At 43.4% G+C, this 19,348-nt stretch overlaps 1 protein-coding gene across 2 annotated transcripts in view; it reads left to right on the forward strand.

The window, feature by feature from the left end:
- hsd11b1la (hydroxysteroid (11-beta) dehydrogenase 1-like a) overlaps nt 1-19,348 on the forward strand; it is a 45,615-nt gene that overhangs the window by 23,366 nt on the left and 2,901 nt on the right. Inside the window, exons 6-7 of one of the 2 annotated variants that reach the window (XM_043721363.1) lie at nt 293-458; nt 1,826-2,045. In XM_043721363.1, the coding sequence (XP_043577298.1) occupies nt 293-458; nt 1,826-2,030 (371 nt within the window). In that variant the 3' untranslated portion in view covers nt 2,031-2,045. Of the gene's footprint in view, nt 1-292; nt 459-1,825; nt 2,114-19,348 lie in introns of those variants that run through there. The other variant, XM_043721362.1, reaches the window with a different exon arrangement.

The following is a 19,348-nucleotide window of genomic DNA, read 5'->3' on the forward strand; positions in this document are numbered from 1 at the left end:
GAGGAAACCAATGTAGACATGGGGAGAATGTGCAAGCTCCACACAGACGGTCACCGAAGGCTACAATCGAACCCAGGTCCGTGGTGCAGTAGGCAGCATTGCTAATCACTGAGCCACATGCCGCCCTCTCTCTGCTACCTATCCTAAGTAATCTTATACAATTTAGATTACCATGTAGACGTTGCAACAGACAACTTTGCTAGAGAACAGAGGGCAGCTAGAACCATGATGGTATGGGGACATTGAAAATCAGGAGATACAAGCAGCTTACTGTTTTATTTCTCTCCAACAGGAAAATTGGCCATCCCCTTTGCAACAGCATATTCAGCTTCTAAATTTGCTCTGGATGGTTTCTTCACCGCCCTGCGTCATGAGCTCGCGATGCAGGGGAAGAACGTGTCAGTCACGCTGTGCATCCTTGCAATGATTGACACCAATTCAGCCATGGAGAAAGTCAAGTAGGTGTGAGCAGGCTCATGGAGCAAGCTTACTCAAGGCAGCATGGAATACATGACAAATGATGGAGTATTGACAGTACAGGAACAGGCCATTCAGGCCCAACCTGTCCACGCTGGTGTTTATGCTCCACATCAGCTTCATTCCAACCCCACGAGCACACTGGGGAGAGGAGTGGTGGTTTTGGGGTAACATTGCCAGGCTAGTCATCCAAGACCCAGGCTACGGTGCTGGGGATGTGGCTTCATATCTCACCATGGCACCTGGAATTTAAATCTGGAATTGGAAGCTGGTCTCAGTGATGGGGAACATCTAACCATCATTGTAAAATCCATCCAGTTCACTGAGGTTCCACCGGAAATGAAATCTGCCATCCCAGTCTGACCTACCAAAGTGATTAGCTCTGAACTGCCTGGACAAGCTACTCTGTTCAAAGGCAACTTAGGACTGGGTAACAAATACTGCCTTTACCATAATAGATTGAAGAGAAGCTCTTTTATATCCTGTTGTATTTATCAAATTCCCTTTAATAAGATCATAGAATCATAGAATCCCTACAGTGTGGAAGCAGGCCACTCAGCCCATCAAGTCCACACCAACCCTCCAAAGAGCATCCCACCCATACCAAAGCCTCACCCTCTAAGCCCGAAACCCCCCTGCATTTCCCATGGCTAATTCACCTGACCTTTTAGATTAGATTCCTTACAGTGTGGAAACAGGCCCTTCGGCCCAACAAGTCCACACCGACCCTCCGAAGGATAACCCACCCAGACCCATTTCCCTCTGACTAATGCACCTAAACCATGGGCAATTTAGCATGGCCGATCCACACATCATTGGAACTTGGGAGGAAACCGGAGCACCCAGAGGAAACCCACACAGACACGGGGAGAATGTGCAATCTGCACACAGACAGTTGCCCGAGGCGGGAATCGAACCTGGGATCCTGGTGCTGTGAGGCAGCAGTGCTAACCACTGAGCCACCGTGCCACCCCAACCTGCATATCTCAGTAAGAGGAAACTGGACCACCCAGAGGAAAACCAAGCAGACCCGGGGGAATGTGCAAACTCTACACAGACATAAACATGGGAGCAGAAATAGGGCATCCAGCCCATCATGTCTGCTCTGCCATTGAATGAGATCGTGGCTGATTTGATAATCCTCAAATCCACTTTGCTTCCTTTTCCCCATCACCCTTGATTCCCTTACTGGTTAAAAACCTGTCTGTCTCAGCCTTCAATATCCATTGTTCCCTTTGAGATTTGGTATTCTTGCAATTCTGTCCTGATTTCTGCAAAAGCAAAAATCTTTTGTTCATTTTCCTAACAAAGCTGTTGATTTTGCCGTGATCATTTCCTTCCACTGTAGATCTGTGAACATTAGAATGATGACAGTTTCTCCAGCCTCTGAATCTGCGCTGGCTATTATCAAAGGAGGAGCTGCGAGGGCTCAGGAAATCTATTACCCGTGGTGGACCACTCTGACTGTCAGCATCCGAGACTGGTTTCCCGAAATGAGGGACAAGCTAATCCGCAGTTCCTTCCAAGAAAAAAGCAAAGAAGACGGAAGCTAACCTGGTGCTGTCACCGTGAGGGTTAGACATGATGTGGAGGTGCCGGTGTTAGATTGGGGTGTACAAAGTTAAAAATCACACAACACCAGGTTATAGTCCAGCAGGTTTATTTGGAAGCACTAGCTTTCAGAACGCTGCTTCTTCCTCAACCACCTGATGAAGGAGCGGCACTCCAAAAGCTAGTGTGCTTACAAATAAACCTGTTGGACTATAACCTGCTGTTGTGTGATTTTTAATTAAGAATTAAACAGAAGCTACAATGCAGAGACAGACCACTTCACCCAACTAGTTTACGGTGGTATTTACTCTCTATGTTAATAAGTAGTCTTAGCTAAGTGTTCAACAGTTTGAACAACTCTCACATTGTTTGAATCACAAACAATGTGAATCACAAACCGTGGGATGTTTTGTTTAAGATGCCAGGTTGTCTTTAGGGCCTGGAATGTCCCAACAGAGACTGAAACAGGATCCAAATTAATCAGTAAAGGCACAGGAGAACATATCTGTAAAATAAGCTGTACTTTAAAAGAGTGCGGAGACACATCTAGGAGAATGGGACTAATTATTCCTCTCAAAAGCTGATACATGTGTGTGAGGCTATTGCTCTGTATTTAAATATTCTACCAAGTTAACTTTATAATTGAACGCTTATGCCTATAGTCTATAGTAGCCATTGGTCTCAATGGGGGAATGAGGTGACCTAAAAGTTACTTCACCACACTTGCACCTAGTCTCCTGTCGCATCATTGTGTGCTTTGGTGTTCTTGCTGTCTGATTGCTGAATCACTGCAGGATGCGGCAAAAGGCAAGAGGACTCCTGAAAGTGACTTGGTTGAAGTAATGATGGATTAATGCAAAGCAAGCAAATGGAGCCAAAGTTAGTCATTATTATTCAGACAGACCCTTCAGCAAGATTAAAAATGATCTCAGTATGAAATATCACTGACTTCCTCATGTCTTGCCTTTCCTGGTTTTGTCTAATTTTCAGAGGTTTTTGGAAACTTTGAGACCTTTTATAGAATAGAATATAGAATCCCTACAGCATGGATACAGGCCCTTCAGCCCAACAAATCCACACCAACCCTCCGAAGAGTATCCCACCCAGACCTATTCCCCTACCCAATTACTCTACATTTCCCTGACTACTGCACCTAACCTACACATTCCTGACACTAAGGGCAATTTAGCCTGGCCAATTCACCTAAGCTGCACATCTTTAGACTGTGGGAGGAAACTAACACAGACAGGGGGAGAATGTGCAAACTCCACACAGGCAGTCACCTGAGGCTAGAATCAAACCCAAGTCCCTGGCACTGTGAGGCAGCAGTGCTAACCACTGAGCCTTCTTAGAAGATAGAATCTCTACATTGTGGAAGCAGGTCTTTCAGTTCATGCAGACCCTCCAAAGAGCATCCCACACAGACCCACTCCCTTACATTTCCCCCGTGGCTAATCCACTTAGCCTACACGTCCATGGACACTGTGGGCAATTTAGCCTGGCCAATCCACCTAACTGGCACATCTTTGTGACTGTGGGAGGAAACCCACGCAGACACGGGGAGAATGTGCAAACTCCACACAAACAGTCACCTGAGGCTGGAATTGAACCCAGGACCCTTATACTGTGAGGCAGCAGTGCTGACCACTGAGCCACCATGCCACTCCTGCTTCCTTTGTCCAAAGAAGATGAAATTATTGCCTCTTTTAGGTAACATTTAGTGGTTCTATTCTATAGCAAATTAACTTTGATCTTCACTGAGGAAATATTCACAAAGAAGTAAAATATACCCTGATATTCCAACTGATGAAGATAATGAGTCATACAAATATATCAATTTGGCTAAGTATCGTACAATGCACAAAGGACCTCACCCTGCTTTTCTTTAACATAGTACAGTATAGGATATTTTACATCCATCAGACTGGCACACAGGGCCTTAGTTTAAAGTCTCAGTTAAAAGATTACAGCTTTGTCAGTGGAGCCTTCCTTCAGTACTGACCTATCAGCAAGGAGGCTCTTGAAGTAGCGTCCCTACCCTATGACCCTGGAGCTCTGGGTTCAAGTCCCTTCCATTGACCAACATCTCTGAAGAAGTTGATTGGAAAGCCTAACTTCTGGTGAAGGGTCACTGGGTTTGAAACCATTAACCCTGCCTTTTCCTCAAAGGTGCCACCAGGCCTACTGATTTTCACTCACCAGCAATTTCTATTTCGTTTCAGATCTCTAGCACCCGTAGTTGTTTGTTTTATTTATTTGATTCGGTAATATCCTGAGCCCCAACAGTACAACACTACCTTAATACTGCTGTATACATGCATTGCCTTTAACATTGCCTTTGCTGTCGGCTTCCTGTTGAGATGGATGTCATGAATGTTATAAACGACACTAACTATTTACATTGCTAGCATATCATTGACTTACACATGGTGAGGGTGCACTGATTAGTGTTATTGCACGTTACATTCACGATTGACTGTACACTGACTCCATTGCACTGAGAGTATTTCTAAAGGTGAAGTGGTACCTTTAAACTCCAATGTGACATATTGTGATGTCATGTAGTTGTCTTAAGAGAACATTACCTGCCTGACCTGGAATGTGTGCAATGAATGTAATACTATCCTCTGACAGTGCAGTTCTCTCAATATAACACTGTTGTAGCATTGTTTCTATACTGTATCTTCAACTTTATAGAACTTCCTTAATACTGCTCCTCTGCAAGTGCAGCCCTCCCTCACTATTGTCCCCGACAGCTCAATGCTCCCTCAGGTCTGCCTCTCTGCAAATATCACTCCCTCAGTACTGCTGTATACATGCATTGCCTTTAACAGAATTCAATGTAGGACTTTATGCATTCCATGTTGTGACTCTGCCTGCCAGTTCATCTGTTGTGAGTTTATAAGCTGATCAAACATATCAGTTAGTTTGCAGTAATGTCTGTTTCATAACTTATGATGTGTTTTACTGTTTTAAATAAACTAACCTACAGAGTTAATCAATCTCTGATGAACAATTGATTATTTAACCATTAATAGGCCATACTGCAATGCCAATCTGGATAATGTGGTCATGTATTGTGAGTGGGGCTTAAACCCAGAAGCAGAAAAGCTATTCCCTGAGGAACAGCTGAAACTAGTCAGTGAATGCAGAGCCAAAGAAGAGATAGTAAGAGTGGTCATCAAATGTTCAGCCACAGAGACACACTGGAAGGATGAAGACTGCACATTCATCACCTTCAGGATATGAGGGGAGTAAATTGGAAACAGAATCGGAAAAAGGATCATCTTGTGTTGAGAACTTGTCTCTAGGCTGAGTAAAAGAGTTTCTTTGTTGCAGATAATGTTTGTAGAGTTTTCACATTCCATGTGTGCAACAGATGTGGAAATATTTTTCTCTGCGCCATGTTAGTGTAGTTACATTTGTCTGCCAACAAGGGGGCGATGCTGTTCCATGTACTTGGAAACCATTGATCTGCCTGTGCAAAGATAATCCTGCAGAGCCACCCAGTGATTGGTGGAAGTACTGCATTACAAGGGTCCTCAAAATCACAACTTCTTCCCCAGAGTTTGAAAAAAAGAGCTTATCTGCCCAAATACCAACAAATGCAAGACCCCTCCTAAATCATGAGCAAAAGCAATGCCCAGGGCAATTCTGATGAGGAGTCATACCAAAACGTTAACTCTACTTTCTCCCCACAGATGCTGCCAGACCTGCTGATTTCCATTAGCAACTTCTGTTTTTGGCTCAGGGCAGTTGTTCCCTGTCCTAGTAACCTATTTCCTTCAAGCGGCACCTACGATCATTGAAATGGTTACTGAAAGTGCTGGAGAAACTCAGAAGGTATGGCAGCATCGACAGAGAGAAAAACAGAGAGTTTTGAGTCCAGTGTGACTCTTCTTCAGCAGCTAAGACAATTGACCCAGGCACTTAATTTGCTGATGGCTTGTGAGGAGCTTGCAGTAGAGAGTATGACTACTGCAAAGCCTATAGCACCACAGCAATTAAACTTCAAAAGAACTTTTTTATCGCTAGTCTCAAATGGGCTAACTATTATTTTGTCTGTTGTAGAATAGTGAAATGTTCCAAGCAGGAGAACGCCACTTCACCCATCAATTCCATACTTTCCCCAGGAGTTGCTTAATCTAACCACGCTGCACTGTTTGCCTGAAACTCACACCCTTAAAGTGAACCGAGCAGTTGCCCACATATGCCTCCTGCACTCATGGAGTCCTCATTGCAAGCCGAGGCTGTGGGTGTCAGCTAGCTTTTTGACTGTGGGGTTAAACCATCTGCTTTTTCCCTGATGGCCATGTGCAGTTCCAGCAGCGGAAGCCTCCTCTGATTCCTCCCCACGTCACCCTCAATTCTGCAGCAGCACAAGTTACAATGTTCAACAGTTCCTGGTCCATGGGATTGGATTGCACAGGCTGCATTTTCTCACCACTCCACTAGGGGAGCTCACATTACTCGGGGAACACAGGAGCTGGAAGAAATGAAAGTCTGACCAAAGCAATTAGATATTTTGGAGAGGTATCCAGGAGGGTAGTGCGTTTGATGCAATCTGTATGGATGTTTGCTAGACTTTTAACAAGTTGTGAGATGGTAGATGATCAATAACATGACTGCTGATGTAGGGGGGTTCGAAATGAAAGTGACAACTTGGATCCAAACTTGGCTCAGGAAACCAAAGGATTGGAGTCACGTTAAAAACGGAAAGTGCTGGAGAAACTTGGCAGATCTTAAAATCATTTGCAAAAGAAATAAGGGGAATATTAGAAATAAAGATGCTTCACTGAGCGAGTAGTTAGAACATAGAACATTCCAGTGCAGTACAGGCCCTTCGGTCCTCAATGTTGTGGAACCAATCTGAAGCCTATCTAATCTACACTATTCCACGGTATCATCCATATGTTTATCCAATGACCATTTAAATGCCCTTAAAGTTGCTGAGTCTACTACTGTTGCAGGCAGGCTGTTCCACACCCTTACTACTCTCTGAGTAAAGAAACTACCTCTGACGTCTGTCCTATATCTATCACCTCTCAGTTCAAAGCTATGTACCCTCATGCTAGCCATCACCATCTGAGGAGAAAGGCTCTCACTGTCCACCTTATCTAATCTGCTGATCATCTTGCATGACTCCATTAAGTCACCTCTCAACCTTCTCTCTAATGAAAACAGCCTCAAGTCCCTCAGCCTTTCCTCACAAATATTGAACTACAGAAGCAATCACCCCAACATCCACAAATGAAGCTGCATCAGAACATTATTCCAACAAACCACTATACACAGCAACATAGAGGAACTACACAGAGCAGAGGAATATCACGTATACAGTGTATTCAAAAAGAACAGGTACCCAATGAACACAGTCCACAAATTTCTTAACAACAAGCCCAAACAAGCAGACAAAACATGTCCAGAAACCCTAACCACTCTCCCCGACATCAAAGACATCTCGGAAATGACTGCCAGACTACTCAGATCCCTTGGCATCATAGTAGCCCACAAACCCACCAACACACTAAAACAGAAGCTAATGAACTTGAAAGGCCCTATACAGACAACAAGCAAAACTAATGTCATTTACAAAGTACCATGCAAGAACTGTAACGAACATTACATTGGACAAACAGGCAGAAAACTAGCCCCAGGATACATGAACACCAACTAACCAAAAAAAGACATGACCCGCTCTCACTAGTATCCTTACATACAGATGAGGAAGGACACCTCTTCGACTGGAACAACACATCCATCCTAGGACAAGCCAAACAGAGACATGCATGAGAATTCCTAGAAGCATGGCTTTCTAATCGGAACTCTATCAACAAACACATTGACTTGGATCCCATTTACCATCCCCTGAGAAAAAGAACCGGAAATGACATTGACATAGGAAATGATATCACCACAGGAAATTACATCACCAACCCAAGGATATCCAAACACATAAATAGAAAGTGGGCTTCATTCAGAGGCTCACTGAAGATGTCACCTAGTATGGTGACGAAACATCTGAACATGAACCTTCCAACTCAGCGAGCAAACCTACATCCAGGACTTAGTTATTTTAACATTTTCCAGAATTGCTAACACCTCCTCCTCATGAATCTCAATCCCATCTAGTCTAGTAGCCTGTATCTCTGTATGCTCCTTGACAATATTGTCATTTTCCAGTGTGAATACTAACTAAGTTAGTTTATGGAATGCACTGCCTGCAAATGATATGCTTAAATGTGCCTAGGCATGGTAGTTTTGTAGTGCCTATAGTAAAAGCAGGTTAATTGAAACATTCAAGAGGGCAACGGATGATTGTTTGGATTATAAAAAGTGTGCAAGACTGTGGGAAAAGAGCAGGAGATTGGCACTGAGTAGTGATGCTAGTATGAAGTGCTAGTGAAGGCAGGATGGCCTCCATCTGTACTGTACCATATCTGTAATTTTGTGTCTTATTCCAAGATTTGATGGCCATGGAAAGTGCCTTCATCACATGGTCAAAAAGGTCAAGTATCCACCTGCAAAATCCTTCCTAAACAATGGAAGGTGGAATAGGAGAGATTCCTGATCATCACTGTGATATAATCTTAAAGGCTCGATCATCACCATCCAAAGGCTCCAGACTATAACCTGCATGTAAATGTACCCAATGCCATGGCAAATGCAGCCTCCCTGTGTGAATGTAACACGCCAACAAATACTAATTACATAAAATCTATGAGATGTGGATCTGTAAGCTTTCAGGTATCTCTCTCAACGACTGGTGCAGTTTCCTAAACACTACTTGCTAAGCTGTGGAGAAATAGAGTTATAGAGATGTACAGCACGGAAACAGACCCTTCAGTCCAACTCGTCCAGGCCGACCAGTTATCTCAAATTAATTCAGTCCTATTTACCAGCACTTGGCCCATATGCCTCGAAGATACATATCCCCACCCCATTCATATACCCATCCAGATGCCTTCTAAATGTCGCAACTGTACCATCTCCCACCACTTCCTCTGGCAGATCATTCCATACACGTACCACCCTCTGCAAGAAAAGGTTTCCCCTTGGGACCTGTTTAAATTGTCCCCCTCTCACTCTAAGTTCTGGACTCTAGTTCATGATCTCTAGTACTGGACTCCCCCACCCCAAAGAAAAGGCCTTGTCTATTTATCCTATCCATGCTCCTCATGATTTTATATACCTATATAAGGTCACCCCTAAATCTCCGATACTCCAGGGAAAACAGCTTTAGCCTATTCAGCCTCTCCCTATAGCTCAAAGCCTCCAAATCTGGCAAATCCTTGTAAATCTTTTCTGAACCATTTCAAGTTTCACAACATTGTTCACAATGGTTTCCAAGATTTTACCCACGACCAAGGTTATGCTGATCGGTCCAGCATCTGCAGTCATTGTTTTTACCTGATCGGTCAGTAATTTTCTGTCTTTTGCTTTAGTCCATTTTAACCAAGTGTGTAACATAATCAGTTTTCCAGTCCTCTGGGATGCTCTCTGATTCCTGAAAGATCACCATTAACGCCTCCATTATCTTTTCATCTTTCTCCCTTAGAACTCTGGGGTGTAGTCTATCTGGTCCAGGTGATTTATCCACCTTCAGACCATTCAGTATTTCTGGCACCTTCTCCTTGGTGATGGCCACCATATTCAGCTCTGCCCCTCACTCTCTTGAATTTTTGTGATATTACTCACGTCTTCCACCGTGACAGGAAGTAATTATTCAGTTCTTCAGCCATTTCCTTGTTCCTCACTGCTATCTCTCCAATGTCATTTTCTAGCAGCCCAATGTCCACTTTTGCCTGTCCTATGTCCTTTATATATCTGAAGAAACTTTTACTGTCTTCCTTTATATTACTGGCTAACTTACCATCATATTTAATATTCTCCTTTATTATTTCCTTTTTTGTTGCCCTCTCTTGGTCTTTGTAAGCTTCCCAATCCCTGGTTTCACACTGCCCTTCGCCACATTATATGCTTTATCTTTTGCTTTTATGCTATCCGTGACTTCCCGAATCAGCCATAGTTGCCTCATCCTCCCTGTAGTATGCTTCTTTTTCCTCGGGATGCATCTCCGTTGTATCTCCTGAATTACTCCCAGAAACTCCTGCCATTGCTGTTCCACTGTCTTTCCTGCTCGGCTCCTCCCTCCCAGTCAATTCTACCCAATTCCCCCTTCGTGCCGCTGTAATTGCCTTTATCCAGCTGTAATACCATTGTTTCAATCTTCTCCCTCACAAATTGCAGAGTAAATTCAAACATCTTATGATCACTGCCTCCTCAGTGTTCCTTCACCTTAAGCTCCCTTATCAAATCTACCTCATTGCGCAACACTAAACCCAGTATTGTCTGCTCGCTTATGGTGACAAGTGGTGTTCCGCAAGGCTTAGTGTTGACACCCCAACTTTTCACTTTATACGTTAATGATCTAGATGAAGGAACTGAGGGCATTCTGGCTAAGTTTGCTGACGACACAAAGATAGGTAGAGGGACAGGTAGCATTGAGGAGGCAGGGAGACTGCAGAAGGATTTGGGTAGGTTAGGAGAGTCAGCAAAGTGGTTGCAGATGGAGTACAACATGGAAATGTGTGAGGTCATGTGCTTTGGTAGGAAGAATAGAGGCATGGACTATTTTCTAAATGGGGAGAAAATTCAGAAGGCTAAGTGCAGAAAGACTTGGGAGTTCTAATCCAGGTTTCTCTCAAAGTAAACTTGCAGGTTGAATCAGTAGTTAGGAGGACAAATGCAGCCATGGCATTTATTTTGAGGGAACTTGAATATAAAAGCATGGATGTACTTCTGAGGCTGTATAAGGCTCTGGTCAGACCACATTTGGAGTATTGTGTGCAGTTTTGGGCCCCATATCTCAGGAAGGATATACTGACATTGAGCATGTTCGGCCGAGGTTCACGAGAATGATCCCAGGAATGAAAACCTTAACATATGAGGAACATTTGAGGACTCTGGGTCTATACTCGATGGAGTTTAGAAGGATGAGGGGGGATCTAATTGAAACTTTCAGAATATTGAATGGCCTGGACAGAGTAGATGTTGGGAAGATGTTTCCATTAGCAGGAGAGACTAGGACCTGAGGGCACATCCCTAAAGTAAAGGGATGACCTTTTAGAAGAGAGATAAGGAGAATCTTATTCAGTCAGAGATTAGTGAATCTATGGAATATATAGCCACAGAGGGCTGTGGAGGCCAGGTCATTGAGTATATCTAAAACTGTGAAAGCTAGGTTCTTGAGTATCACGGGGATCAAGGGATACAGGGAGAACATGGGAGAATGGGGTTGAGAAATGTATCAGCCATGTTTGAATGACAGAGCAGACTTGCTGGGCTGAATGGCCTAATTTCTTTTATGGTTGTATGGTCTTAACATCCTTCCAATAGGCAAGAAACCAGAATTGCACACAATATTCTGAAAGTTTTTGGGTTTTCCTCATTGTCATTGGTCTCCCTAGTTCCTGAATTATGAAAAGCTGCCTGGACTGGTTATAATTACTGCAGCCTTTCACCAAATTCTGAGCTGATGTTGCTGAACAGAAGCACCATGGAGCTTTGAGGCAGCAGTGCTAACCACTGAGCCACCGTGCCATCTGGGCACACAGAGAAAAGCCAAAATGATTATCTTAGGGGTTCCTTGCTAATAATTCCATTAGTCAGTCTGAGAGTTACTGAGAAGTGCTGTGAGTAGCAGCTTGTACCTGTAAGGATTAACTGATATCACATGATGTGCTCTATCATCAGGATAGAAAAATCTGTCAAGGGATCTTGTGTTTGAGTTCAAGACCCACGTGCTCCGGTGTGTGTCAGATACCTCTGTCTGAGCAGGCTAATATATATCCACAAACAGATGCGGAACTTTTTAGGGGGAATCTGGTTGTGTGGAACTAGTGTCCCTATCTCTGATCCAAGAGGCCCTGATTCAAGTCTCACTTGCTCCAGAGTGTGTTTGTAACAGAGTCATAGAGTCATTTAGCACAGAAACAGACCCTTCAGTTCAACAAGTCAGTGCCGAACATCATCCCAAACTTATCCCACCTGCCTGCCCCTGGCCTTCCAAACCTTTCCAATTGACGCACTTATCCAAATATCTTTTCAATGTTGTAATTGTACTCACATCCACCACTCCCTCAGGAAGTTCATTCTACACACGAACCACTCTTTGTGTAAAATATTTGCCCTTCGTGTAATTTATAAACCTCTCACATTAAAAAATGTGCCCCCTCACCTTGAAATCACCTATCCTAGGGAAAAGACAACTACCATTAACTCTATCTATATCCCTCATTATTTTATAAACATCTATAAGGTCACCTCCTACGCCCCAGTGGAAAAAGTCCCAGCCTATCTAGCCATTTTTTATAACTCAAACCTTCCATACAGATTGATTTAAACATATCTGTAAAACATTGTGAAGCTCTTGTGCTGTGGTAATAGTGTCCCAAAATCTGGCTTCAATACCCACCTGCTCCAGAGTGTATCAAAATATGTTTGAATAGCAATTATTAAAAATATCTAAGAGACTGTACCTGGGCAGAGCTAACCAGTGTGCTGTCTTGTTGTCTGTATGAAATGTTTCTTAAGCCGAGACTGACGTCTCAGGAGAGACTATCTCAGGGAATGAATGTAACTATTGAGTAATATGTAATGAGCTGTTACTGTTTGTCAAGATTGAACTTCTCCTTCTGCCAAAGACCTTGTAGGCACCTCTCCCACATGCTATCGGTAATTCAGACCAGCACTAAATTGGGGCAGTGAATCTACCCAAGACACCTCAGACAGTTTAGACAGACAAGTGTGATGTTACAAGGTAGTGTCCAGAGTGGTTGCCTGAAGATGGCCCTGAGCCACACAGTACTGTGAGAGCACGCCGTGGGAACTGCCTACAGCTGCCTTGACTAAAGTGCCTCAGCTTTTATGAGCCATGTATAAACATAGGCCGACTGGATTTAGCCCCTTGATTGCAGACTGTAATAAGTAATTGATAGTAAATGTAGCACTTTACAGACCTGTGGAAATGTACTGAAAATGTGTTGCTGGAAAAGCGCAGCAGGTCAGGCAGCATCCAAGGAGCAGGAGAATCGACGTTTCGGGCATGAGCCCTTCTTCAGGAAGGACTTCAGATTCCTGAAGAAGGGCTCATGCCCGAAACGTCGATTCTCCTGCTCCTTGGATGCTGCCTGACCTGCTTTTCCAGAACACATTTTCAGCTCTGATCTCCAGCATCTGCAGTCCTCACTTTCTCCTTGTAGAAATGTACACAAACCACCATCTCACTGGGCTGTTGACACTTGGATTTATACCATGGGGCATTTTATTTTAGAAGCAGTTCTGTGCTGTTATCCCTTGTGACGTACACATACCCGCATGAACACACACATGCACATAAAAACACAAACACAAACATATGAACACATACACACAAACACACACACAAATGCATATAGACACAGGAACACCCACAAACACATGAACACGTACATGTACACAGACACATATATGCATGCCACACAGACATACACATGAACACACCTACACACATGAACACACATCAGCAAATGCACATGAACATATAAACACACACAGGCACACCAACACACATGAACACACACACATAAATGCACATAAACATATAATAACACACATGAACAAACACAGACACACACATATGTTCTGGTAAAAGCTTTTCTGTGATAATCAGTAGCCGGGCCTCTGGCTGATCACTCACTCCGCACTCGTGTGGAGTTTCTGGACCCAATTCGATCTTGTAAAGATCCTGTTGCACAACCTCATCATGAGCTGAATAGTGAAACCTCTCTCTGTTGGTACAAAGTACAGCATACCCTCAGCTGGCCTTTCACTATATTACACCTTAAACTTAACAAAAGGAAATTGACTTGATTCTGCCTGAGCCTACTGCCCCGAAATTCAGATTGCCTAGCGTAGTCTAGGACCAAGATTACAATAAAGAGGAACTGGAGTACAGTGTATAGTCTGCATATTCTGCTCTTCAGCATGTTCAGAAGTGATCTTGGGCTTTGGCATCATTTTCCACCCCCTCTCCATGTCCCTAATTCCCTGAGTGGTCAAACATCTGTCTATCCCAGTCGTAAATGTATTCAATAATGGAACAATCTATTGAAACAGAGATTTCCAAACCCAATGAGTGAAATTAAAACTCACACAACACCAGGTTATAGTCCAACAGGTTTATTTGGAAGCACTAGCTTTCGGAGGCCGCTCTTTCATCAGGTGGTTGTGATGAAGGAGCAGCTCTCCAAAAGCTAGTGCTTCCAATAAACCTGTTGGACTATAACCTGGTGTTGTGTGATTTTTAACTTTGTCTACCCCAGCCCAACACCAGCTCCTACAACATTCTCCTCATCTCAGTCTGAAATGATCAGCTCCTTATGCAGACGCTGTGTCCACTATGTTGTAAATTCCCTGACCAGCCGAAACAATCCCTCAGTGTCTCCCCTGTGAAGCCCCATCAGATTTGTGAAAGTTTCAATAAGACCACCTCTTATTGTTCTAAACCCTAGAGAAAAACCTTAGGTTTCTGTGCGGCAGATGTGAGGGAATGCGTGCCAAAGATGAAAAGCATTGTTATTAAAAAGCAGAGATGCGGCATTTAATTGTAATTTGAAGGCTGATAATTTGACATCAATTACAGTAATTGAATTAAGGGCTTCTCCCTTCATTTAAAGGGCATTGTTTACAGCCACAATGTTCTGCTTCTCTCTCACCGAATCCTGAGCGATACTTGCAGGCTGTTTTGAAACTGGAGCAGGCTTTGAAGTCCATCTTTCCTGATTAATGGCACATTCATCAGTGTGATTTGCACAGGTATGTGGGAGAGAGGATCGCCTCTCTAACTGTAGGACACGCAGCCTTAGTGAGATAATATTGAACAAAAGCCCATACCTAACTGTGACAGCAATTAAAAAGTGCAAAGAGCATCTTAAAACCATGCACAGCAGCCTGAATGTTGTTACTATTCAATGAACAAAAAGCTCAATTACCCCATTGGAACTTGAGTTAAGAGCTTGGGTTAGTGGGAAATCTATACTGATGAGAAAGAAAGAAAGGTTTGCATTTATATAGTGTCTTTTCGAAATACAGAACATTCCCCAAGCTAATCAAGTACTTTTGCAGTATAGTCTAGTTACTGTTATAATGCAGGGAATGCAGCAGTCAATTTCTGGCCAGCTATCTCCCATAAACAGCAACTGGATAATGTGCAGGTAATCATTTTTCTGGTGATGTTAGTTGAGCATAAATCTTGGGCACTGGGAGAACACCCTCACTTTTCTCCACATGATATCACACAAACGTTTAAGTGCACCTGAAAGGGCAGTCAGGCCCACAGTTTAATGCCTCATCTTGCAGGACTTCTCAGCCAGCCTTGGTTGTGCCTGGCTAGATATCACACTCAAGTCTTTGGAACAAGACAATTTTCACATGTAGAAGGAAAACAGTAAGCTAGTCTTTTCCCACTCCCTTGTTTATAACTCATGGGGTATATGGGTAGACTGGAGTAGCTGTGGGCCCAGCAGACTTAGCTGTGTTCCATTTGACTAGGCACAGTAGAAAGGAAGATCAGTTTAAACCAGTTTAGTCCACTATTCAACAGGCGGTGAGATGATGTACTTTTAAGGGGGCATATCTAAAACCACTGTCCATTGCTCTCCACCAAGTGACAGGAGATTGTATAGTTCCACATATTCCGTAGACAATGTATGAATAGCAACATAGTTCAGACAATGGCATCCCAGTTACCATTGTATGAATATTGTCTTATCTTCATGTTGTTTTACCAGTCTTTGTTTAATGTTTGGCGATGGCATCTGGGAGACAACAGATTGCAACTCGGCTGGTTTGAACATTGGCTGCTGTGGTTCTGCAGGCCAGTTTGTGTGTGGTAACCAATTCTATGCTGGCACAGATCAATAGCATTGGCATGAGGTCGACTGGTGGCTTTTCCTCCAATGAGCTCTCTTTTCCACCATTTAGTTGTTTCTTTTGTGCTCTGCTTTGTCCTCATCCAGACTGAATGCTTGCCCCTGGGGCATTCAGTCAAAACATAGCCTTCTGATTGATCCTGGTCAACTTGAAGTCTTGCCTGCAGCCATCCTTGTTCCCCAGACCTGGGCAACCTGTCAGTCCCCTGCCAATAATAAGTTCAATGTAGAACATGCCTTTGGGAATGTGGCTGTCACCCATTTGGGTCATATGACCCAAACCATAGTATAAGGTACCACCTCTGAATATTGAGATGGTATACATCTTCATTGGAAATCAAGTAATTCCATACGATCTTGCTCTATCTCACAGCCTGGTGGCAAGATGAAGCTACAGCAAGATGTTTCTTAAATAAAGTGAATGTTTTCATTACATGGATGAATCTGGTAAAATTCTCTCTTTAGCAGAACAAGACCAAGCATACTATAAAACTGATAGAGTGACTGCTAATTGAAGAGGACAAACACACTGGTGTTCCCTGAATGTCAGTGTTTGTTCATATTCGCCACTGTCTTCCCATGATGTGGCCAACAGTCATCTGAGGCAGTGGAGGTGAAAGCCACTTTTTTGGGTGGTAGAAGTTATCCTTGCCTCATTCCTGCAAAAGAATGTGATGAAAACGAAGCCAGAGATTTATATTTTCGAATAGTTTGCTGTTGGTCCACATTCGACTTACAAACAGTTGAATTGGGAACAGAAGCAATCTGATTTTCCATTCTCTAAGATTGTGGTGGCTCAGATTATTCCATAATCCTGCCCAGGCCTGATAACCTCACACTCCCTTTGCTTGAGTTCAGGAGCAGTGAAATCTTGCTTCCATTGTACAGGAGGTTGGTTAGATGTAGTTTTGGTCTCCCTGTCTCAGGGAAGATATCATTGCTATAGAGAGGGTGCAGTGAAGGTTCACTCACCTTGTTTCTGAGATGGCAACATCGTGCGATGAAGAAAGATTGGGCAAACTGGGTCTGTGTTCTTTAGATTTTCTAAGAGAAACACAATCTCATTGAAGCTTACAAAATACAGGAAAAATCTTTCCCCTTGGCTGAGAAATCCAGAACCAAGGGACAAACTTTAAAAATAAAAGAGATGCTACTTGGTTCTGAGATGAGAGAAATATTTTTATCCACCGGACTGTGAATCTGAGGAATTCTTCTACCACAGATGGAAGTTCAGCTTTTGCGTGTCTTTAAGGGTGTTACCAGGACCCTGGAGAATTTAAGCTATGAGGAGAGACTGGATAGGCTGGGAAGTCTTTCACTGGAGAACAGAAGGTTGAAGGTTGGGCTTATAGAGGTTTATAAAATCATGAGGGGCATAGATAAGGTGAATAGCAAAGATCTTTTCCCCGGGCTAGGGGTGTTCAAAATGAGAGGTCATAATTTTAAGGTGACAGGGGAAAGGTTGAAAAGGGACTGGAGGGGCAACTTTTTCTTGTGGTGGGTGGTTTGTGAGTGGAATGAACTGCCAGAGGAAGTGGTAGATGTGGGTACCGTTACAACATTTTAAGGAAATTTTTCGTGGATACACATCCTGAAACAATCCAGGTACATGAACAGGGAAAGTTTAGGCAGATATAGACCAAATGCAGGCAAATGAGACTAGTTCAGTTTAGTTTGGAAACTTTGTCAGCATTGACCAGATGGACGAAAGGGCCTGTTTTCATGCTGGATGATTCTATGACTCGAAAGACTGATAGATTTCTGATTACCGGTGGTGTACGGTTAATGCAGATGTAGTGAGTAAAAGGCATTGAAGTGCTTGATCAGCCATAACTGAACAGCAGGGAAGGCTTGGCAGGCCGAATGGCCTACTGCTGTTCTTATGTTCCTGTCGATCTAACTCTGCCTTAAAAAGACTCAACTTGAGCCACCTTTCGAGGGAGAATGTTCCAAAGACACACAGGACTCTGTGATGGTGTGAATTCACTCCTGTGTACACTGAGGGGAATCTCTGCACTAGGACAGGACTGGGTTGGTGTAAGATTCTGCTGGGAATCTGGTGCCGCCTGCTTGTCTTTGTCAGCACAGGGATTGGCAGGAGTGACCTTTGCTGGGTGTAAGCCTTTGTTTTCGTATCGAGGGTCTGTGATGTGTGCAGCGCAAAGGCTCCTTTTCTTCCCAGCTCCCCTCCCCTGTAGATCAAAAAGAAAAGAGCCTTTCTTCGCTGGGAATCAGGGTTTAAACACCTGCAATAGATTAGTGGTGCTAATGTGGGTCTAATAAAAGGGCCTCTCCACAAACCTCCCGTCGCACGCTCCCCTCCCCCCTTCCCCTCCTTTGGTGAATTTTCATCCTCCCTTGAACTGGTGGCCCTTGGTCTTCCCCCCTCCACTCTCTGCTGAAGAGATTTGGTCCCTGCCGTTGAGATGGAAAAAGGCTGCAGGAACTCTGTGAAACAAGGGGCCAGCGTACTTCAAAGCTTTGATAATGTGGCAGACAAAGGTTGCTGAGGAGTGCGTTGTAGCATGCACAAGGGGAAAGCTTTACGACAGCATCCATACCAAACACCATCCTCCACGGACACTTACATTCTGTTCTTTTCCCTCAGTTTCTTAGGATGTTCCTTTTCTCTAACATGTGCAATGTTTGACCCCCCACTCCACTCCAGAAAACTCTCTTGTGACGGTTTGGCCAAAAAAAAATTAAGTATTGTCAATGATTTGTTTATTTTTCAATACATTCACCCTTTCAGCTACCTACAGACTCTATAAACTCCTGATCTCCCTCCCTAAATGTTAACAACTGTTGAATTTTTAACTTTATTTAATTTTTCCACTTACACCAAGAACAACAGTAATACTCTACTTTTAACTTTGTCTTTCTGTGTTGCTATTTCTACCTAAGTTTTGTTCCTTTGTGCCGAAGAAGGTGCCATGTGTATGGTGACATTGTACACTCTTCACTTTACTCCTGTACTTCTGTATTTGAGTACACGTGATAATAAAGCTTAAACCAAATCAAATCAAATCTACTTCTTTCCACTTCTCTTAAGATACTTCTCAAAACTCACCATTTTGACGGAACTTCTGCTCATCTGCACAAATATCTCCTCAATCATGCGATTCTATGCCAATTCTGTTTGAACATTAGAAGCTTGTGGAGGCCATTCAGCCCCTTTGAGCATGCACCATCATTCCATGAGATAATGACTGTTTTAATTGTAGCCTACTCAACCTGCTATAGCCCCACCCCCAGTACTCTTGACTTCCTTGTTTGTCAAAAATCTAGCTACCTCTGCCTTTAAAATATTCAGTCCCTGTATTTTAGGGTGTGCTATTCTATTTAAT

This window comes from Chiloscyllium plagiosum, chromosome 31 (genome assembly GCF_004010195.1).
Source record: "Chiloscyllium plagiosum isolate BGI_BamShark_2017 chromosome 31, ASM401019v2, whole genome shotgun sequence".
NCBI lineage: Eukaryota > Metazoa > Chordata > Chondrichthyes > Orectolobiformes > Hemiscylliidae > Chiloscyllium > Chiloscyllium plagiosum.